Genomic DNA, 24,716 nt, shown 5'->3' with positions numbered 1-24,716 from the left:
GTCTTCTGAAATCCGACGTTGACAAGCCAGTTGAATGAGTCTCAAAATAACCATCTCGCAATTTCGTTGAAGGTTCTCTAATTTGGTAAATATTTCAAACAGCCAAAAACATAAACTTGTTCTTGTCTGTTTTTATTAGTGATAGACAATAGGACAATGTCATTTTGTAAAAACAAATATATACAAATATTAATATTTATGCTTCAGAGTCATAACAGGGCCATGTTTGGCAAAACACACTCTTCTCCAAATCTTAGCAGAAGATACCAAGGAGGCTAACAAGGCTGAGAGTCCAGAACATCTTCTCAGCCTTAACAACCCTTTTGGTTCATGAATCACAAACCCTGCATTTTTACAAGTTTTGCAGCATATGATATTGATAGTATACCGTTATTAAAATTACGTAACCAAATTTGAATTGAAGCTAGAGGATAATTGAATTGAAAACTAGTAGCAATAAGTACTACGCTCAAAACTCTCTGTCTCCCCCTCCCCCTCACACACACACACACACACACACACACACACACACAGCATGCAATAGTAATTAAATAGCTACACCAAAAACGCACAAAATGTAATAAACAAAAGGATGTCCCGTAAACTTGGTCATCTAACATTATAAATGATCAGTGGTCCTAAATCGGTTGGCATGTCACGCTAAATGTAACATATTCCTATGCTTAGATTACAAACAATGCCAGCACAAGGGTGGTGTATAGTCAAATACAGGCAGCATCAAACTAGGAACAGTCGAAGTCGAGGCATTTTTCAATGATCAAACAGTACTAATGGAAAGTCATGATATGCAAGTTCTACCAGAGATCTGTAGCACAATAAAATTAGAACAGCAAATGCTATTAAATGCAATTACGAAGAGTCCCTAAACAACTTGACCTGCTATGAAACAGACTATGGTGTGTCTACTAGATTGTCAAACGAGCACCCACTCGTTATATTTTTTGTGCACGCGCACATGAATTGCAAACTCAATTCACTGTATTTTCATGGTGAGAAGTACCAACTCCTACATAATACAACACAAGGGAAAATGCTAGATACGGATATCTGTTTACCAAGACTCCAATCAAGTTTTCAGGTCCATCAAAGATGAGGGATTTCCTATTCCTGACACATGTAAACTACCTTTTGAAGTAGCCAAAACTCCCTCCCTATGGTCCAGTCCTGTTTGCAACTCTACCATTAGTCTCGAGTGCTACCAAGTAACAGGCTCAACAAACTAAACTAAAAGACAAAGCGAGAGGCAAATGGGAGGTTTTAAAAGTTTAATTCTCAAATTGAACTTTTAGGATCATCTGCAACTCAAAGCTCGTTTCAAATGAAGTGATGCACCACAAGAAAGAAAATTGTCTTAAGTGGTAAGGACCAGCGTATTTCCCAAAGACATGCAGAATTGCATTAGATGCTATATTTTAATGGCAAGGAAATGTAAATAGGTTAAATCTCTTGTCCATTGCCATTCTAATTTATGCATACTTCAAGCATATATCATATAAACAAATGCAATAACAGCAGATTTGATAAGATTTTAGAATATATACACACACACTTGTCAATATATAAATGCCCCATTTGCATCTAAATTAGATTATAAACATTTGAAAGAAAGTATGCGTGGAAAAAGTGGTGATAATGAAAGCATATTTTCTTTATCTTCATCAAAGGGTTATATATTAAACAAAACTGAACAACAAGCAGATTGGCAAAAATTACAATGACATAGAGGACACATGACTAATAAAAAAAACAATTAAGATGGCATCCTCGACAATATCAAATGCTTTCAGAAGCATAAGCTGTATGATAAACCCCACTAGAACCTTCTGGGAAAACTGACAATACTAAACAACATACCTATTGTGTCTACTTCAAAACCCCTCTTCTTCTCTGCTGCTTCAAATTACTGGGGATAATGGATACAGAATCTACACAAAGGCCACCTTTGGAGTGTGTGCAATCTATCTGTTTCATTGAAAATCTAACTTCTTTAGCAGGATCTTGCTCATCAACAATGAATTCACCTACCTTGTACTCTATCCAGCACCCACGCTTGTGGTTGCCATTGACCTCATCTTGTCCAGTCTCATCTAAGCAGCACTCACTTGATGCTTGCTGACCATCTGGAGTTGACAACTCAAATCGTACTGGCTTTATATCCCAACCATGGGTGTGCTCAAAATTGCAGACACGCCGCCCTAGCCTTTTGGAAAATTTCCCAAGGTGAATCCTGAATGACAACGTGTAGATATCTGCAGGAAAAGGAAACTTTACCACCCCATCTACTTCATACCACCATATTTGCTGCAAATAGGCCACAACATGGAACCTGCAAACACAGAGCAACATAAAAGCTATGGACTCAATTGTGTGACAGTATTATTCTATGTCAACTAAAGCAGAAGAAATAATCGTGGTAAGCGGCCCTAACTGACGAACAGTATTTCAGTTCAATGGAATAAAATTCTCACCCAGTATATTATTTGCAGTTTGCAAGGGGGTGAAGAAAACAAAGGAAAAAGTTTCTATTAGATATGGGCTTATTGCAAGTTTAAGCCCTTCTCTCAAATTCCTTTGCTAGTAAACGAATATCATCAATGAAAATTTGTCATCTCTTTTGAATACACACTAAGGAGCAAAATTAGACTCCGATTTCTGAAAGAATCATCAGCATTCTCATGAAGGCATCAACTCAAGGCGTATTTGGTAGCAGGCATTACCCAAATCATCTATCAGAGAAACTAATCAAGGATTTCTATTAAGGTGAGTATAAAATTTTAAAGTCAATGGCATCCCATCATCCAGTCACACAGTCTGATACTAAATAAATGAGTAAGAGGACAGCATGTTTGAACCAATTCCATAAAATTCAGTGTAAACACTCATTTGTTAGGTAGATGGCATGACGAAGAGCATGAGTAGAATACACTCAGTTTCCAATTTTTTATCTTATTGAAAGAGGCAAATGCATAACAACTAAAATAATAAAACATAATTTTTCAGAAGCAGCGCATATCTATTATTGATGTCATCAAGTTGAACTAACCAACCAACACCCTAATTGCAATGAAGTAGGGCTTCATAAGTGACACGAAAAGATTCCAAGTACCCAATTTAGCTACTAATATAATGCAGATGAAACTTAAGGTAAATATAAGCTGACAAGAGAGGATCTCATGTACCAAAATGAAGTTAAAAAGATGCTCAAAAATGCTTAATAGGAGAACAAAGAGATCACTCCACCCGTACAAGCTATGCCATTCCTTTTGGGCCACGAAACATACTACTACAAAAAGTTCCAAGACGAAAAAGTTGTGTAAGTAAATACTAAGTGCACATAAGTAAGCTATTATTAGCAGTTCAAAATCCTAACATTCTTTACTCAATCCTGACTGTCGATCCAATTGTATCCTCTTTTTTTTTCTCCAAGTGAACAGAAATTGATAGGAGATGTAGCCAACAGATAACAGTTTAATCCATCAGCCATCAAGGATGTCTGAAAGAAATTTCTGACTTCTTGATGGATCCAGCACTACGATTTCCATGTGCAGGTAACTTGTCAGATACATTTTGTTTTTTTGGAATTTAAAGAATATATTATTGTTAGCTGGAAACTTCCAAATGAACCTAACTGGAAATTATTTATGATGGATCAGCCCCAAAAATAAAAATTATCTTTCTTCTTGTTTCTTGAGCACAACACAAGTTTCAAAGAGATGCAAAAATATGCTTGAGTGAAGCAATAAGGCATACCCCAAGAAAGAGGACAAGTCATTATGAGAAGCACAAATGAAAGATTTAACTAATTCTTTTTCCTCTTCTATGAAAACTTTGATTTGTTTCCAGTTTATAATATTAGTACACACATAATACTAGTTCATTTGTAAACAAAGGAATACAGACATGATGTAAACACATTACAAAATAAGAATAAAGTCATGACAAGAAATTGAGCTTCATATTTAAGAATCGTAATTGTATTAGGCAGGAGACAAATTGTTAACTATCAAAGTTTCAACTTGCTGATCTTTTAGATAGATAAAACACTAGCACGATACGAAGTTCGATTTACTAATATCTAATTTGTATCAATAATCAAAAGCAGATACAATTTGGAGGATACAAGTGCTTTATAGAATATATGTAATTTTTACTTTATTTTATTTATTTATTATTACTATTTTTTTTTTTTTTTTTTTTTTTTTTTTTTGGGAAGAGTTCAAGCAAATGGCACAAGTTCAAGAAGAGTAAGCCAAGAAGTACATATGTTAAAACTAAATGGAGGACACTCGTGGAATATATATGAGAAAATTTCTAAGCAACGACGTATCCTTAGATGTGGGATCTCAGAAAGGATCATCTTGTGGAGGTTTCTCAGCAAAAAGACTAGCGACGAGATATCATGCAGGACTCGAGGAATACGGCTCATTGAGGTAGGACTCAAGGCTAAGAGCTCGTTGAGATGGTGAGATATCTTGTGGAAGTTTTTGGAAGGAAACCTACGCAACGAGAAATCCCTAAGTGGGATAATTCTGAAGGAAGTAGATCGCGGGTAAGTGTTTTGGGTCCCTTGATGGACTTGATTTTATTCAAAGTAAGATCAAGGCTCTGAGTCACTCGATGGACTGGGTTTGTTTAAAGTCTGAGGCTCTGGGTCGTTCAATGGGAGTTGTGGATCGAGAGTGAGTCCTTCGATCGACTAGTGACTCAGTTCGAGATTAGGTCACTCGATGATTTCAAATGGTGAAGTCTAGTCGATGCTCCGGGTCAAGATTGTGGGCCATCAGCTGATGATCGATATGATTTGAACCATAAATATATAGGTACCTGACCTATAGTGGCCTCCTACGCGGGTGAGCTTCGAAGAAAGTAGAAGGTTAGTTTCAGATTTTCCCCACACTTCACACCTTCACCAAGGGAGTCAATAATGGTGTATTTGCACATTGCCATCTTTTTTATATCTCTCTCTCTCGAGTTTGCCTTGGCTTCCACTTCTCTCAATCCACCTCGGATTCTACTATATTTCGAGTTATACCTCACAATTTGTTACTTCATTATAATTTCGAACCCCCCGGGTACTAGGTACCTACATTGTAAAAGCTAGAACCTCTCTGATCAACTCACTTTATATGTAAAGCATCTAGAAAAAGATGGCAAAGGCCAACAAATCCACCAAAATCAAGAGAAAGATAAAGGGCCTGCTTGGTTCAGTTTTTTGTTTTCTAATGGTCCGTTTGGTTAGCTAGAAATTGATGATGGAAAGTGAAAGAAAAGAAAGTGAAGTGAAAGAAAAGAAAGAAAGTATTGTTCTTCTAAATGATTAGCAAGATTTTTTTTAAGAAACTTGTGAGAAAATATTGTTTAATTAGTTTGGATAACAAGAAAGTGAAAGGAAAATGATTTTACATGTCAAAATTACACTTATGAATTTAATAATAATGATAATAATAATAATAATAATAATATATACAATTAAATAACAATAATAGTAGTAAAATAATACATACAATTAAATTACCCTTATGAATTTAATAGTAATAATAGTAATAAAACAATATATACAATTAAATTACAATAATGAATTTAATAATAATAACAGTAATAAAATAATATATACAATTGAATTTATGAATAAATATATATGTCTAGATACGAAGTTGGTATTTGTCTCTTTATATAGTTTTTTTTTTTTTATTTTATTGTTTTGGGAAGTTTGCATTATATATTAGGACTCTGCTATTAGATTAGTTTACTTTGGGAAGAATTTTAATTTGAAGAGTAAGAGAGTTGTAACCAAATTAGGAGTATTAATTTGTGTAAGAAAACTCTCCTTTTGTGAGTCTGAAGAAGAACAAAGAGAAACAACTTACAGGGGTATTAGAGGAAACTAATATTTAATGATACAACTTTCACGCGAAACTAAAATTTTCGCATGTTTTATGGAGGAAACATTTTAACGAAAATCAAGGTTGCGAGCATAATACTTTCCTGAAAACTTTCCTTTTCACGCTAGCCAAACTACTAAAAATTTTAAAAAATTTATGTTTCTTTTCCTTTCTCGCTAGTTCATGCTAGTCAAACCAACCATAAGTGAAAATCATAAACAATGTTCTGTTTTCTGAGTGAAAATCAGAAAACTGTACAAAAACCTGAAAATAGTTTTCTGAGCTCTTAGAGAAATGCTTTTAGAAGAGTGGACCAAGTAGGCCAAAACATTTCCATCCATAGATGAATGGATCAAGGTACACTTTTAAATAAAATAAAAAAGATAAATTTGAAAACACATGACCATATAAGAGACGCGATTAAAGCAGTTACATGAGACAAGTGCAGGGCAAAGTTAATAAAAAGAAGTGACATTGAGAAGGTGAAAGACTACAAGGGTTCATGTAAAATATACAAATAGCATTAACAATTCACACTAAAATAAAAAAGATAAATTTAGCAACATATGAGAGACACGATTAAAGCAGTTACATGAGGTAAGTACAGGGCAAAGCTAATAAAAAGAAGTGACTTTGAGAAGGTGAAAGACTATAAGGGTTCATGTAAAATATGCAAATAGCATTAACAATTCACACTCTCTTTTTTTCTATAAGCAAACATTGCACACTATTTGAAAACACTACTACTCAAAAAGAAAATGGGGAACTAAATAGATCAATAAAGAGATGTAGAAATTGGTTTATCACTCCAAAACAATAAATAAATACAAATATTCACAAAATTGAGATACATTTAATTGGAAGAGGCGCAGGGAAGGGGGAGAGAGAGAGAGAGATTCCAAAATGGGCAACATTTTTTAAAAAGATATCTGAGAGAGGGAAAATGGGAACGAAAAAACTAATACCCCTGAAAAAGACAATGTGAAGACAAAACGGGGGCGGAGGGGGGATGAAAGGGGGAGCTTTTGTCTCATCAGGCACACTCTTGACATGTCAATTCTTTAGCAAAGGCCACATCATATATGGGAGGCGCTCACTTCTGGAGGTATTCTTTTGATGTGGGATAGGAGATGGATGGATAAGGTGGATGTGTGTAGGGGGTTGTTCTCTTTGTCTTGTGCCTTTGTGTTGGAAGAGGATGGCTTCCCTTGCGCTTTTTCAGGTGTCTATGGGCCGGTGGATGACCGTGAGAGGCCTGTGTTGTGGGAGGACCTTAGTGCGGTTCAGGAGATGTGGTCTCTTCCTTGGTGTGTGGCAAGTGACTTTAATGTGGTAAGATCCCCGATGGAGAGGTCTACAGGTGGGTCATGGACTCCGGCTATGAGGCTTTTCTCAGAGTTTATCAATGATCATCAGCTTATTGATCTCCCTTTGGAGGGAGCTGCATTCACTTGGTCTTGTGGTAGGGAGACGCCTACCTTTTCACGCCTGGATAGATTCTTGATCTCCGGAGAGTGGGATGAGCAGTTTCTGGATGCAGTTCAGGCTGCATTGGCTAGGGTGACGTCGGATCACATTCCTTTGGTTTTGGATTGTGGAGGTTTGAGCCCTCGTCGCACTCCGTTCAGATTTGAAAATATGTGGCTTAGAGCGGCGGATTTTCAGGGTTTGGTGCGGACTTGGTGGGAGGACATGGTGGTGAGTACTTTGAGTTTTATCCTTGCAAGAAAGCTTCGTATTCTGAAGGATAAAATTAAAATATGGAATAAGGTGTTCAGGAATCTGGAGTGGAGGAAAAATAGGGCTCTCGCTGATATTGCAGAGTTTGATAGATTGGATGCGGCGGGAGGCCTTGAGGAGTCTCAACGGTCTAGCAGAGCTGCTTGTCAGGCTGAATGTGCCGAGATTGCGGTGATGGAGGAGATCTCGTGGCGGCAGAAATCTCGGGCTTTGTGGCTCAAAGAAGGTGACCGTAATACTAAGTTTTTTCACCGAACGGCCAATGCACATAGGGGGCAATCATATTGGTTAGATTCGAGTGGATGGTTCGCTGTTGACTTCTGATGAGGAGGAGCGAACGGGGATTGTTTCTTTTTATCAGAGGTTATATACTGAGCCCCTACGCTGGAGGCCAAGACTTGATGGTCTTCATTTTGACTCTATTTCAGTGGAGGATAGGGATGGGTTGGAGAGATCTTTTACGGAGGAGGAGATCCTGACGACTTTGAAGAGTTGTAATGGTGATAAAGCTCCAGGCCTGGATGGTTTCACTATGAGCTTCCTCCTGGAAAGCTGGGAGGTGGTCAAACAGGAGATTATGGGCACTTTTCATAAGTTTCATTCCACTGGGAAGTTCGAAAAGTCGTTGAATGCTTCTTTTGTTGCTTTGATTCCATCATTCCTAAGAAGGGGGGAGCTTCTGATATTAAGGACTTTCAACCTATCAGTTTGATTGGGTGTTTGTATAAGCTCATCGCCAAAGTCTTGGCCTCAAGATTGAGAGGGGTTTTGGACGGAGTCATTTCAGAGTCTCAAAATGCGTTTATTGGGGGCAGACAGATTCTGGATTCCGCTCTTATTGCCAGTGAATGTGTGGCCTTTAGGCTTCGTAGCGGCGTTCCCGGACTTTTGTGTAAAGCTAGACATCGAGAAAGCCTATGATCATATTTGCTGGAATTTCTTGTTCTATTTGCTTGAGAGGATGGGTTTCGGTGAGAGATGGAGGAAATGGATTGTTACTTGCGTTTCGTCTCTCAGATTCTCGGTGCTGGTTGATGGATCTCCTTCGGGCTTTTTTGGTAGTTCTCGTGGTTTGAGGCAAGGGGACCCCCTCTCCCCTTTCTTGTTCATTATTATTATGGAGGCTCTTAGCAGGCTGCTAAGGAGGGCTGTTAACTCGGGGCTTCAACATTGGTCCTGAGGCAGTTCATCAATTAGAGATTTCTCACTTGCTGTTCGCGGATGATACATTGGTTTTTTATGAGGCAGAGGTGTCCCAATTGAGATACTTGAGATGTGTCCTGGTTTGTTTTCAGGTTGTTTCTGGTTTGAAATCAACGTGGGCAAGAGTGTGTTTGTCCCTGTGGGGAAGGTTCAGGAGGTGGATTCCCTGGCAGCTGTTCTTGGATGTAGGACGGGTTCCTTCCCTATTTCTTATCTGGGTTTGCCCTTGGGGGTCTCCTCAAGAAGGGTGGGTTGCTGGGACAAGTTATTGAGCGCTTCGAGAAAAGGTTAGCTGGATGGAAAAAACAATATCTTTCAAAGGGAGGAAAAGTTACGCTGGTGAAGAGTGTCCTGTCCAGCCTCCCAACATATTTCCTCTCTCTGTTCCAGATTCCCTCTTCTGTTGTCAGGAGACTTGAGATGATTCAACGCAACTTCCTTTGGGGTGGTAGGGGGGAGGAGTTTAAGTATCATCTTGTTTGGTGGGAGCTGGTCTGCAAGCCTCTTAAGTCAAGAGGCCTTGGGATTCGGAAGTTGGTCCCATTCAACAGGGCCCTTCTTGGCAAATGGCTTTGGAGGTTTGGCAGTGAAAAACATAGACTTTGGAGGAAGATCGTTGCTTGCCGGTTTGGGGAGGATAGAGGGGATCTAGCCTGCTGACAGGCTAGATCTGCTATCGGCGTGGGTGTGTGGCAGTCAATTGGGAAGGGTTGGGATGAGTTTTCTAAGCATATAAGATTCAGAGTCCTGGAAGGTCGGAGTGTCTAGTTTTGGGAGGATCCTTGGTGAGAGGAACGTCCATTTGTCAACGGTTTCCAAGGTTGTTCAGGATTGCTGTGGATTGCCATGATTTGGTTGCTGACTGCTATCGCCTTGATAGCAGTAGGTTATCTTGGGATGTTCGGTTCCAGCGAGCTTTTCAGGATTGGGAGCTGGATGATGTCACTTCTTTTTTAGACCTTTTTGTTTCGACAGGAGGTGGAGGGCATTGGGGCGGACCTTTTCACTTGGGTGTCTTCTTCGCAGGGGACTTTTCAGGTCCGGTCTTTCTTCTTCTGTCTTTCCAGTTTTCAGGTCCCCTCTTATCTATAGAAAACGGTTTGGCATTCGAAGGCTCCTCTTAAGGTGGCTTTTTTTGCTTGAACTGCTGCTTGGGGCAAGATCCTAACTCTGGACAATTTGAGGAAGAGGAGACATGTCTTTGTTAATCGGTGTTGTCTGTGTTTGACCGATGGAGAGTCTGTGGACCACCTTCTCTTGCACTGCCCAGTAGCCCATGCCTATTGGAGCCTTATGTTAGGTCTTTTTGGCATTCAGTGGGTTATGCCTTGGACCTCACGAGGTCTTATCGATATTTGGAGGGGACAGAGGGTGGGGGCTCGAGTTCGCGACTTCTGGAGGGCGACTCCCCTCTGCATTTGGTGGTGTCTATGGAAAGAACGCAATAGAAAATCCTTTGTTGGGGAGGAGTTACCAATTGGGGCTCTTAACTTTTCTATTATTTGTTCTCTTTTTAGTTGGGGCATGGGGAGAGATTGTTCGTCCGTTAAAGAGTTTTTTGGACTTTTTGGGGTCTTTGGATCCTTAGGCTTTCTTTTTTGCTCTTGATTCTTGTACAGCTCTTAGGATGCGTTCCCCTTTTGAACGCTTTCTAATACAATTTTACTTATCAAAAAAATATATATATCCCTCTTTTTATAAGTGCCACCTCATATATATCCGACCATCAACTTGAAGCAAAATATGTTTCTTTCCCCTTTCTTAAGGACTTTTTAGATACCATGTCACAATACACACATGCAACAAAAATTGCCCAAGGCCCACCAAGGTGTTGCCTCATCACAGGCACCCACTTAAAAATAAAGTGAACTATTGAGCATTGACCGTACTTGGCATCACTCAGACAATGGTCACAATGCCTTGCTACTGTAGCTTCTAGCTTTCTACACAAGTGATTTTTACCAGAGTAATAATGTTTCACCATTTATGCATTCTCGGAAATAAAAAATAAATAAAGAAAATGATAAGAATATACACAATCAAATAGCCATAGATCATAAAGAATGAGAGAGAGGAAACATGATTTATATAATTTCTAGAGGCATCATTATAGAATGTATGTCCAAATGACTATCAAAACTATGCTTGCTATATGCTAGCATCAAATCTTCACTGAGCAACTCTATGCATAGTGGTGTGAATTCATACATAAAAATCTCATCTACTACTTAATAGTCAATACTCAAACTGAACTCAACAATGTTTTTTACCAACCACTAGGAGTCGGCTACATAAACCCTTTTTTTCCATTCTCCATTTTGTTCCATCTAAAGTCATAGCATCGTCAAACCACGTGCCATTATAATCTACACATGGCCACACTCTGACACCCAAAATCAAATTAAGAAAGTCCAACATTACTTTTTCACCATGAGTCCTGCATAATCTGATACATACTACATAGCTACATTTTATATAACAATCAATTCTCAATTCCTAACACATTTCTATATTCATATCAAACAAAACCAACATTACTCATCCCCAAAAATTCTCTTTCCCTTAACTTGATGAAGTATCTAGTTGCTGAAAAAACCACCAATCCATCAACATAACAATGGACTAAGATATTTTTCAAAATTTTGCAAAAAGCATAAAGAAAACCCACACTGTTTATTCCCCATTGAACATGGAGTAAACAAAGTGGTTTAACTGCATTACGCATCACCATCAAGATAAAGTTGTTGGCATAAAAAGGACAACCTTCAACTCCAAAAGAGATGTAATGGACAAAGAAATAATTGACACTCTATTCCACCTTGAATAAGCCATTAACAAATAGGCAATCATAAGGACCTAATGAAGCATCAACATCCACAGTAAAAAATTGGCAACAAACAGGTAACCACAAAACATTGTCATATGCAACGAGGCTTTTACCGAAACATTCCAAAGACACTAGAATCCAGCCACCCACTTGATCAGCATAATGTCTGCAAACTTTGGTTGCAATTTTGCATTTACAACACACTTGCCAAAAAAAAAATTTGCAATTATGACACAGATAATCTGTGCATCACTAATTAATTTCTTACAAATCTTCCCTAAAAACCTAGAAGTTCAATTGACAAATTGACCCATAAGCTTTCTCTAGAAAACCTAGAAGCTCAGTTGACAAACTAATCCACAAGTCTTCTTCAAATAACCTAAAAGCTCAAGTGATAAACTAACTTTCAAATATTGAAGTTTTTTCCCCAAAAGGTTGGTATAAGATATTTGTCCAATCATAACAAAAATATCATTCAACATAGAGCATTCTGATAAATAAATTACTATTTCCAACATCCAATTCCAACACCTCCAATCTATCAAATATGCTTAAAAGCATCAAGCATTTCGGCTGCCATCGCCACCATCATGTCAGAGGGATAAATTTGTGTCCAGAAGATCTAAAGCTTTTCAAGGAGTATTAAGCAAAATAAGCAATAAGAAATGAAGTGGGAGTATAATATCTATCAACGAGAAATCAAAGTATCCCGTTCCATTAGAAGAAGAAGAATTTAAAACCAATCTATATGATTTGAACTTAGAACGTGAATTGAGCATGCCAGGAAAAAAAAAAAAAAAAAAGGGAGTCGGGAAATGAGACTAAAGCACTATTAAAAATGCCCTCCATATAGAAGGGATATGAAGAATCATTAACACCAATTTTCTGCTCCCACGAGGTATCAATATAAAATCCTTATCCAAATTAATTGGCCAAAATCCTAACGTCCATTAGACAAACTTGAAAGTGGAAACTTTTGGTGACATCACAAAAATATAAAATCACCCCACTATAAGTTCTTTACATGGCCACATTAAGTAGAACAGATAGCTTGTCGCCAGATAGAATTCTTTGAATCTAACCTTGATTCTTCAGTAGCAATCCAATTCCAATATCTTCGATCTTCAATCCCAGTTATTGCCATCCCCTTGGCCGAGATTGACATGCAAACCCTTCCGGTAACCCTATCCAACCATACTTCCTGTAATATCTCCCACATCATATAAAGCACAGATCAATAAATTGCCAATTCACCAAACAAAAAAACGATTCTCGTAAGATAATCTCTAAACTTTCCCAACGAACTACATAAAGTAAAAGGGACCCAAAAGGAACATATGTAGAACTCCAATTCCCTCGCGTATCAAGAAAACACAAATTAAACTGTCCCAAACTCTATTTTCAATTTTTTTCCCCAAAAATTACACATATAATTTTTAAGAAGACCCCACAGAGAAATGAGAAGTAACACAACTATCTAAACCCAAAATAGAGTTGGCCCAAAATTTTCATAAATAAACCTCAGCATGTTCGAACTAAGAATAAAACTCAGTTAAACCCTAATTTTCCCCAACCTTACATAAGAAAAAGACACAAATTAAGAAACACCCAACGCTCGCGACCAAGCCCTGCTGATCAAAGAGGACACACAACTTTCAATATTTTCCAAGAATTACAAAGAAAATATTTTAGAAATTAAGAAAGTGTGAGATATACATGCCTTGTTACCATCGTCGAAAGGCACAGGGCGAGAGAGAAGGGCAAAGATGTCCTTCTTAGACATATTTCGGTGCCTCTCGGGAGGCATTAGGTCAAGCAGATCTTTATAATTTAGTGGCAGCTTCGATTCCCAGACGCCATCGGACGACGCTGCACCGCGGAACGCGCGGTTGAGCCGCGCGAGGTTGCAAATCTCCGGCGGCGTCAGGTAGAGGAAGACGCATGCCACGCAACTCTCCGGTATGTCGCCGAGCCCTGGTCCACCGTTGGCCGAACCGTTTGACCCTTCGGTCAAGTTCGACAATGACGCCCCCATCTCTTGTTTCTGCTGCTCAAATCATTTACCCGGTGGTGGTGTCGCCGTCGTGAACGGTGGTGGTGGTGTCGCCGCCGTGAACGGTGGTGGTGGAGAGTTGGTGATAGAAGACGCGAGGAGTACGTGTGGTAAAGGGCGGTGATTAGTAGGGTAGGAATAACTGGAACTGAGAAGAGAGAATTTCATCCATGCTTCTTTGTTTGTCATGCAAGCATATTATATATGGATAATACAGTAGTATTTGATATCTCTAATAAGAAAATAAAGCTATTTTAATGTAATAGAGGCCACGTGTCAAGACTCTAGTGACAAATAAGTTAAATAACATCTATGCAAAAATACAAAAAAATATACATAAATAGAGTAATTATTACTTGGAATCCATTATTTTGGTATAGTGTGGAATAGATAAAATTCAACTTGAACTCTTAAATGTAATGGATAAGATATGTTATTTGTGTATTTCTATTAATGTTTGTCCTGAATTGCTACCGAAAGTAAATTTATGCGCAAATTATACAAACCACCTATGAGGTTTTTATTTTGTGCATGTAGATAGAAGTTATAACAATATTACAGAAAGGTTCATATTGATAGTTTGACCACAAAAATTAATATAAATTTACACTTTTGACCTTAAGATTAAAGTATTTATTTTTTATGAAAAAATTAAAAGATATTATATATTAAGAAGTTTCATTTTTGTCCCTAAGTACACCCCTCCGCAATGACCAGGACCTTAACCCGTAGGAGTTCTTAGGTGTCAGCTGTGGTTGGGGTGGTGGAGGAGATCTAGATGAGGGCAAGGGCCTTGAAGCATGTGAAAAAGATGAAATTGTTGAATTGGTTCTCTCTTCGACAATTTAGGAATTCATTATAGGCTTTCTATGTCTTTAGAACAGGACAATGCTACGATTGGAAGATTTTACAGACCTCCGGTGCCGGCACCTCCATGTGCAACACGCTTCAGCGACAGTAGTCTTCTGGCATCTCCGGTCCTTGACCAAATCTCTGGTCCTTCACTTTACCGGACGGCAAGAGCCAGAAACTCCATTATCGGCAACTCCAGCAAAAGCCCAAAGTTGTTTCACTGCTGTACAACACAACCAGCAAATCTCTACCTTATCATCAATAACACCGTCGTTCCTCATTACCGCCGCTGTCACTATTTCCTTACCGATTACCACCACCGGATATATGTGTGTGTGTGTGTGTGTCATATATACATACAAAATGTTTTTTTTTTTTTTTTGGGTGTGTGAAGTTGCATAGGGTATGAAATGGGTTTGAAATGCAAAAGGACTCTCAACAATGAAATGCAGTGGTGGGTCGGAACGGCGGTAGAACTGAATCTCTGTAGATGACTCACGATGGCTGCGGTTGTAGATAAACTGTGGCAGTGCACAGCGAGACGGATTCGACTTTGGCGAAAGCAGTTTGTGCACGCTGAGGTGGATATGGGATGACTGTGACGATGATGGGCTGGTTGCGGCATCGGCTGTGAGCTCGAGGATGATGGCGGTGAGCTCGGCTTTAATGGAGACGCTTTGATGGGCTCGGCCATGGAGGATGTCGGTTATGATGGAGGCGGCAATGAGCTCGGATGAGGTGAGCAAGGTTGAGCTCGGACGGTGGAGAGCTATGTGGTGATGGCGGTGACGGATCGGTGCACTTGGAACAGAGGACTTGGGCCAATCGGCTGTGATGAGGTCGGGATGATTTGTGGCTCTGTGGTTGAATTTGGGTCTGTGATTGATTTTGTTGCAGACAGTTTTGTAATTTTTGCAATTTGGTCTGCATTGGTTGTGATGGAGTGTTAGGGGTAAAATCGTAACTTTAACAACACACAAAAAATTTAAAAAAATTTCATTAAACAAATAGTTTTACTCTAAGGACAAAAATGTAAATTCATATCAATCCACTAATCACAAACATTAATTTGGACTTTTATGTTATACTGTGGCCATCTTCTATTTACATGTATAAGTTGAAAACATGAAGGGTCCTTCGTGTAATTTGTCCTAAATTTTATGTTAACAAGTTTATTCCTAACAAATTATTACAAATTGGATCTCACTACAGGTCATCAATGACATGAATATTTTCAACTGAACAATTGGACTACGGACTTCACTTCGTGTTAAAATTATTTTCTTAATATCATTTTATTAGATTTTAAATAAAATATGGAGAATCATTAAGGATTCTCATAAGTCATAATCGGTTAGCTATTCTCCGTGTTAAAATTATTTTCTTAATATTATGTTATTAAATTTTAAATAAAATATGAAGAATCATTAAGGATTGTCATAAGTCATAATCGGTTAGCTATTCTCGCTGTGATAAAAGTTGTCATAAAACTATTTTCTTAATATTATTTTATTAGATTTTAAATAAAATATGAAGAATCATTAAGGATTGTCGTAACTTATAATCGGTTAACTATTCTCGCTGCCGCAAAAAATGTCATGACATTAAATAAAAGATTAAATTCTGATACTAATTATAACGGTTAAAATATTTGTGATATAACTCAAAAATTTCAACAATTGGTAGATACTAACTACCAGTCTTAGAAGATGATTTCATACCTATTCATATATGACATAGGACAAAACCCTTGTAATAATATTTTTTATTTTATATTTTCAGAAGTTAAAAGGCAATGCACACAAACAATCTACCATATAATAAGGATAACTATGGGCGATAAAGGTAAATTGTTGATAAAGCCAAATGAGTTCCGTGTGTTGTGGGGGCTAGACGTGAATGAGGGGTAAGGAGAATGCGCTGAGCACTAGAGGAGTTGAGTTAGGGGTCCTAAAATGAGCGGTAATGCGGCCTATATCTATATGACTAGTAAGGAAAAATCATAGCCGTTCGTTTCGTGTGGAGCCCACTTTTGATTCGCCCGATGTACATCAAATCGGTGATTGCGAAAGAAACAGTGAAAACTTATGAAACCAATTAGCTTGAAGTCCAACCAAAATATCCGATACCACTGTTTTTCAGCTTTCACTCTCTTTACCTCGAAATCTCTTGAATTTAATAATAATGCTGACTTTATACAATTTAGATGCCACCACCAACTATTGCCATCATTTTCTTTTTTCTAAGTTATTTTTAAGAGAATAGTGGAGTTAAATGAAATTGTCCGATTTGAATTTTTTTCGTAACTTTTTTTTTTTAAGTTTCATTTGTTTTGTTATAAAATATTTTTATTAATTTTTTTTTATGTAAATTTTTTTTTAATATTTGACAAAGATTGAGATACAAAGCGTATAAAATAATTAGTAGAAAATTAATAATTAAGTTGTTTTTATTAAATTTTAATATTTTTTTCTTTATAAATATTTTACAAAAATTAAACACAAAAAAATAGATAAATATTTTACATCTAAATAAATGGAGCCTAAATATCTCTAACTCATTTCATAAATACTAAATAAAACTAATTTTTTTTAAACAGACTTGCGCAACTATTCAATAATGGGTACACATAACTAAATTTAAAGAAAATTGATAACATGGGATGCATAAAATAAATTTTTAAAACAAAAAAATTAATATGAAAGATTCAACTCTGGATTCTCAGCATTGCTTAGTGTTTTTTTTTTTTTTTTTTTTCTTCACATGTATGAGGAAAGTCTATTACGGAGTATATAGCAATATTATCTTTAATGTCTTTGAAATCCGTGCTATTATTAATTAAATCTTCATCAAAGTTTGGCTTCTTCTTCGATTATGACCGACCGAATTAAATGCAAGTAGCTTAACATACGTCCAACACTAGTGTGTGTGTATATATATGTCTAAAAAGTTACGAATTAATAAGTACGTAGTAGAAAATGGAAGTAAAACAAAGAATCTATGTTTGGCTTTTGTCATGTCATGAAGCACTTAATTTTTAACACGTCCCTGTGGTCATGCGAGTTTGAATCCATTAATTATGGTGGGTTTAAGTTTGAAGATTTGGACGGTTAAAAAAAAAACCCAAATTATATGCTTAATTTTATACGACGTGCATATGTGACACGTCTTGCAGCATTTTATATGATTGAATAATTGGAAGAATTACCGTCCAAAACAAACATGGTTAACATAATTAAAGTGATAGGGCATTATCCAATATTTTAATTTGCAGATCAATCAGTTTTGAATAAATGTGTGGGTGGTTGAATTTTTAGTGATAAAATTAGTACTTTCACTTATTAAATATTGTGGTTAAAAAAAAAAATTAATAAATATTCGTTTTTAATTTATTTAAATCACCACCTCTTAATATAAGATAGTTGAAAAGAAAAGGTTTCAATAAATTATTTTCATGTTGGTATGTGGGAGAGTCAAGGTGAGGTATTTACAATTTTACCTTGACACGAAGATACTTGGATGTCAAAGTCAAGCATATGGATAACAAGTAAGCAAAGATCGTAACAAGTGCATTAATTGAAGGCCCAATTGGGGCAAACCACCTATAAAAATTTTAAGCTGACCTTTTAAAATTTTAAATAAAAAAAAATCATTAATGCTCTGGATATTTAGTAGCCCATAAGGGATTCAATTCTAAGGCTGTATACTTATGGTTGGAACTACTTCACTATCAATTCATTCTCATTTCTACGTTAAGTATTTTTAATTTTATTTTTCTAAAAGTATTTTAGGTGTTTTATTGCTTGTACAAGGTTAATATTCTCTCTCTACCTTTTTTTTTTTTTTTTTTTTTCAGAAGAATTGAAGATAACTTGGAAAATTAAAATAAAACTTTTTATTTTTGAACTGTCCGTGAATTACATGGGTGATATAAAGAAAGTCCACATGATTTGGCTTGAATTTTGATTCATATTTAAATGAAATTCTAAACATTTAGATATATATCTGAGTGAACTTAGAATAATGAGTAATGTTGGCCACACAAAAGAGAAAATGCAAAAACTTCGGAATTTTATTTGGCTATATTAGGTCATGGTACTTCCTAAATCCTCTCACTAAGTGGAAACTAAAAACTTTCCCTATTCTCCGTTACCAAAAATCTTAAATCCCAGTATATAACAAATTATAGATAATATTGTATTTGTGTTGTTAAAATAAGTAATTAGGAAAGTTTTGACTGTTAAAATGATTTGATACATTCAAACGGTATACTTCTAGAAATTTTTACTTTGAAAATTTAGATTTATGGAACACAGGAACAAGTTTGTGATTATTTTTTTTGTTAGAGTTTTTAGTATTTTGTTTGTGTGAGAGAAGAGAAAGTCCCATGTTTGTTTGTTTTTTTGTTTTTTTTTTCAGTTATACGATATAAGAGAAGACTTTTTTTTTTTAAATTTTAACTCTGATATAGCCAAATCAAATTCGGGACATTTTTCTTTTCCACGGCCTTTCATTACTCTAGAACAATTTACTTTTCACTTCAAATCCAATATATGTTACAGGCCCACCTATTTTCCGTAACAAGAAGACAACCTTCTATTTTGGGTTTGACCTGGATAAAGTCCCCCATTTGGTCCAATAAATATTAGGAAACTTCATTATCTGATTTTTATATATATTAGGAAACTTTTCGTTATCTGATTTCAAAGAGTGAATTTAACGTATTTCTATTTATATAAAAAAATAAAAATATATTAAAGTTTGTTAGGTACCAAGTTTTTATTATAGTAGTTGTTAATTAGGAAACTTCATTAGTAGATTCGGTAGTGTGAGATCTTGGTTCAACTTTGAAGTCAGAGGTGAAATTAGACACGAAGGTCGTACATATTCACTCACACATTCACCTTACTTCTTTGAAAATTCAAACATTTATCATTCAATTTTAAATATAAAAGAGATAACATTGAACCATAAAACCCTTTTTGTATTCACGTTCACCCACCATTTACTTGGATTTTGCATATCTTTGCCTCATTTAATGTTAGAAGTTGATTAGTAGATGTAAAAAGTAAAAATTTGACACTTCAAAATTGCCTCATTTAATGTTAGAAGTTGATTAGTAGATGTAAAAAGTAAAAATTTGACACTTCAAAATTCACCAGAGTTACTAATTTATCGAGGCATCTGCTTATGTAATTTATAGCGACACCATTGAAGAGTAATCTATTTCATTTCATTACTATATCTTATCTCAAAATTCTCAACTAAATGTATTTGTATTTATTTAGGTGTTTTAGGTTTAATTGTTAAAAAAATTAACATGTGACGTTTTTTGAAAGACCTATAACTTATAATTTACAACGTGTTTTCTTACCAAAAAAAAAAAGTAATAATAATAATTTTAAAATTAAAATATTCTTAAAACGTTACCAACTAGCAACACATTAATGCATAAATAAAGTGAACAATTTTCTAGTAATTATTTTTCTTGACGAATTTGTTATTTGATAGTCTTTATTTGAATTCAAAAAATTCATGTGATAAAATAAAAGCAAGTGGTCCCAAAAAACAGAAAAAAGCAAATATATATATATATATATAGTTATATACTCCGTATATTCATCTCATGAATTACAGAATATTGTTATTAAAAAGAATATGATTTCTCATATGTGGGTCCTACAAATTGAAACACAATGGTCCTAAAGAGAAGGGTTGAGCAACCAAAAAAAAAAAAAAAAAAAAAATGATCGCTACTACTATTACGTGTTCTTCCCTTTTTTTATTTTTATTTTCCACCTCTCTCCTTCTATATACACACATGTGCCAAAATTAGCAAATATGTGTATTTTCATGTAATTCTCCTTCTACTGCGTCTTTTTCGAGTTTTTATTCTGTTTTAGAGTTTAAATTTTAACCAACTGAAATTCATGAAATTGAATGTATATATTAAAAACTTAATAAATATGGATTTAACTCAATGGACAAATCAATTTTTTTATCCCTCGCTAAACTAATTTGGCGTAAAAGTAGCCGGTGAGAATTTTGGAATTATTTCAAACTTTCTTTTCTTATTTACTACGTATTTCTTTAATTTTTCCTCAATTGCCAAAAACCGTGTAACTGACACTTTATCTCTCCGTTTGTCAGTCAAATCACTGCCAACTCTGGACCTCCCTTGGCGGCTTAGATTCAATGTTTGAACCAGTTTGGCTTAAGGTAGCTCATATAATTGTCCTCAACTGAGATGAAAAAATAATCCTACCTCCCTCCTATTTTTAGACAGGAGTTCATATTTAAAAAGTTTTTTTTGTAAATTATTAAATTATTCTTTTTAATTTAAATATATATAGTTACAAAATTTGAAATGTTTTTAAAAAATAAAGGACAATGATGAATATATAATAAAAAAATACTTTGACTTTTTAAATAAGACAACTACTTTAGGACATGTAAAAAGAAAAAAATAGACTACTAATTAGGGACGAAGGGAGTAATAAATTGTTATGAAACTTTTTTTTACAATATATATATATTTTTTCTAAGAACCTAATATCGCTAGGTCACCTTTTAAATAAGCAACAACTTAAGTATCAGATAGATCCAAACTTGAACTTGTTTACTACATCAAGTGAATAAAAATTAATAAATTATATTATTCCATTGGACAAATAGACAGAGCCGATTTGACCCCATTTGAGGCGGAAAGCCAAAATTTTAAATTAAGTCTTCTCACACTGGTTATAGTAATACATTACCAATCGTTTTTATTTTTATTTTTTTTTATCTACTTAACTTGCATTACGCTAGAGGAAATATGAAAATACTTTTTTTCCATTTTTTAACTGAATAGATAATAATTTTTTGTACTTAAAATTTACGTGAAAGAGAGTCAATAAATTACAAAACAATTTTTTTAAACAATGATTGATATATAAGAGAATTTTAAAATTTGGAGTCGAACATATGTAAAATTGTTGAGAGAAAAAATTGAGGTAATTAAAAGTAATTTATATTAATTAATAGAAGAGGAATTGTATTTATTTAGTAACTAATACAATATACAAAACATAAATAATTTATATATATATATAATATAGAGAAACGGGGTGGGGGCGAACACCAACACCAGCTAGTCCATTGGATATGTGGCCTCTTCTTTTATTTGAGCAAATAAATTTATTAATATATATATATATATATATATATATATATATATATATATATAAAAGAAATTTATATAAACCAATACAAAAAAATAATATACAAAACATAATTAATTCATTACAAAAATATATAAGTAATATGATGAGATATGTAACATCCGATCCTATTTAAAATCTTACCTATTCATCTTATGGTTAAGTCGTCCCTTAAATAAGCTTATATCATTACTTAATAAATAAAATTTAGGCGTCAATCACATCGTGACATTATTTTAAAACCTTAACCAAAAAAAATTGAACAAAAAAAAAAGAGACAATGTTCTAAAAGAGTTCTATAATAAAAATTAATATAAAATATTTTAAAATAAAATGATAAGAACTTGTCAAATGTAAGTCAAAATTGATCAACCGAAAGAGAATATTAAAATTTAATTAAAACACGTAATCTATTTTAAATATTTTTTTATGCCAAATTTTGAAAGATCCTTCTTTAAATTTTGTATGTTCAAAAACAGAAAAAAAATAAGAAGCTCACGGGTGCTAAAATGATGTGCACCTCATTGTAACTTTACTCTATCATTCCAAGAAAGGTCAAAACAACGTTAAGCGGAGTTGCAGTTTTGCAAAATCCTGTGGACTCTCTCTCTCTCTCCTCTCTCTCTCTCTCTCTAAAACTGGTGAAGAGTGCAAAACCAGGGGCAGTTTTCTGTCAGCCCCAAACCAAAACCTCCCACACTAAAACCAGCTGCTCCACCCTATGTATATACACACGCACTGTCTCTATCCATCCATACCACTCGGTGTACTGCTCCCCAATTCACCCATCATATCGTACCCTTTCTCTCTCTCTCTCTCTCTCCAGAATTAGCCAGATAATGCTGCAAAAGCTGGTGAAGCACTAAATTTTTCTGGACTATCAAAGTAGGTGCCTCAGAAATTGGTGATGTTACACTTCAATCTCAATCTCTTTAGTACTTGTGATTCAGGCAACTTTTATTATTAGGTTTTGTTCTTGTAATCTATATTTTGATCCCTTATATAATGTGAAAAACAGCGTATAATGATACTTTTTACTCAATTGGGTCCTCATGATTTTGGTTATTGAACTAGTTTTTTTAGGTTAATGGAAACTAGTAATGGTTTATCTGGTGGATTGTTTTCAAATATGGGTTCTGGAATGTTAGAGCTAGAAATGTCACTACACCCACACCAACCCCAATCCCAATCCCAATCCCAACCCCAACAAAACCCTCACCATTTGCAATCACACCAACACCTCCCAATTGTTGGCTTTGGCCACCATGAGGCTGATCAAAACCCACAATCTCAGAGACCTGTGAAACAAGCCTACCCATATGCCCCAAAATCCAAATCCCAGTTGACACTTAGTGATGAGGATGAGCCTGGACTCACCGCTGAGGACAGTGCTGGTGATGGGAGTAGGAAAGTGTCTCCATGGCAGAGAATGAAATGGACCGATAACATGGTTAGGTTGTTGATAATGGTGGTGTTTTATATTGGGGATGAAGCCGGGTCCGAAGGGAACGATCCGGCCGGGAAGAAGAAGGGCGGTGGGTTGTTGCAGAAGAAGGGGAAGTGGAAATCCGTGTCGAGGGCTATGATGGAGAGAGGGTTTTATGTGTCTCCACAGCAATGTGAGGACAAGTTCAATGATTTGAACAAGAGGTACAAGAGGGTTAATGATATATTAGGGAAAGGAACAGCTTGTCAAGTTGTTGAGAACCAGAGCTTGCTCGAAACCATGGACCATTTAACGCCGAAAAGGAGGGAAGAAGTTAGGAAATTACTCAATTCCAAGCACTTGTTTTTCAGGGAAATGTGTGCTTATCATAATAGCTGCGGTGGTGGTGGTTCGGGTGCCCACCGTTCACCAGAAGTGGCAGCTGAGCCATCTCACGTTCAGCAGCAGCCACAGCAGCAGCGGTGTTTTCACTCGACAGAGAATGCCCCAATTGCGGCTAATTTGGTTAGGGCAGAGTCAGAGGGACTGAAAATGGTGAAAGTGGGAAGCGAAGAGGAGGATGATGACGAGGAGGATGACAATGATGACGATGATGAGGAAGAGGAAGACGAGGTGGTGGAAGGTGGTCTGAGAAGCCATGAGCACGGCCATGAGGAGGACGATGAGGATGAAAGGTGCTCGAAGAAAAGGGCGAGAAAGGGAGTGTCTCTCTCGCTTTCCCCCTCGCCCTCACCCTCGCAATTGATTCAACAATTGAGCTCTGAAATGATGAGTGTGGTTCAAGATGGGACTAAAAGTCCTTGGGAGAAAAGGCAGTGGATGAAGGTGAGGTTGATGCAATTGGAGGAGCAACGGGTTGGGTACCAATGTGAAGCGTTTGAACTCGAGAAGCAGAGGTTGAAATGGGTGAAGTTTAGCAGCAAGAAGGAGAGGGAGATGGAGAGAGACAAGCTTAAAAACGAGAGAATGAAGCTTGAGAATGAGAGGATGGTCCTCCTCCTTCGCCAGAAAGAGCTCGACTTGATTGATCTTCAACAACAGCAACAACAAAATTGTACCCACAAGAGGAGTGACCCATCTTCCATCAACGGATGAATTGTATAGTAGATTAGATACATTAGACATATTTATATATGGTTGGTTGTTCTTCTTCCAAATTTTGTTCATGTCTTCATGTAATTCAGTCTTGGGCTTGCCCTTTCAATTCTTTCTCTTCTTCTGCTTTGCTTCTTGTAGATTGGTATTGTATGATGCACAAGTCAGGCTTCTTTTTATTATTTTCTATGTAAGTTCTTGAAAGCTAAATTTTTGTTGGCAGCAAGCGTTTCCAAGGCAAATAGGATGATTTATAAGTTTGCTTCTGCATTACTTTTTTTCATAAGAATCTGGCTTGAGCACCGCCAAAGGCTATTTGAAGTGGAATCAATGCATTTGGTTTGCATGTTTTGGTCTGAATCCCTTGACCATCTGTTCTTTAAATGCAAGTACA

The 24,716-nt window shown here is 36.0% G+C and overlaps 2 protein-coding genes across 2 annotated transcripts; one reads left to right on the top strand and one right to left on the bottom strand.

The window, feature by feature from the left end:
• Positions 1–1,645: 1,645 nt before the first annotated feature.
• LOC132293343 (F-box protein PP2-A15-like) lies at positions 1,646–13,905 on the bottom strand. Its single transcript, XM_059790785.1, has 3 exons — positions 13,390–13,905; positions 12,756–12,870; positions 1,646–2,347 (listed from the first exon to the last, which is right to left on the bottom strand). Exons 1-3 carry the CDS (start codon positions 13,706–13,708, stop codon positions 1,885–1,887), a joined length of 897 nt encoding a protein of 298 aa, XP_059646768.1. The 5' UTR covers positions 13,709–13,905; the 3' UTR covers positions 1,646–1,884.
• An 8,754-nt stretch (positions 13,906–22,659) lies between these two features.
• LOC132293342 (uncharacterized) lies at positions 22,660–24,544 on the top strand. The gene has a single exon (XM_059790784.1). The coding sequence runs from the start codon at positions 22,868–22,870 to the stop codon at positions 24,320–24,322; it is 1,455 nt and encodes a 484-aa protein (XP_059646767.1). The 5' UTR covers positions 22,660–22,867; the 3' UTR covers positions 24,323–24,544.
• The last annotated feature ends 172 nt before the right edge of the window (positions 24,545–24,716 follow it).

This window comes from Cornus florida, unplaced genomic scaffold (assembly GCF_030987335.1).
Source record: "Cornus florida cultivar Cherokee Brave unplaced genomic scaffold, ASM3098733v1 CherokeeBrave_3.0.0_Hap2_Chr02, whole genome shotgun sequence".
Taxonomy (NCBI): domain Eukaryota; kingdom Viridiplantae; phylum Streptophyta; class Magnoliopsida; order Cornales; family Cornaceae; genus Cornus; species Cornus florida.
This window is presented reverse-complemented; position numbering and strand designations above follow the sequence as displayed.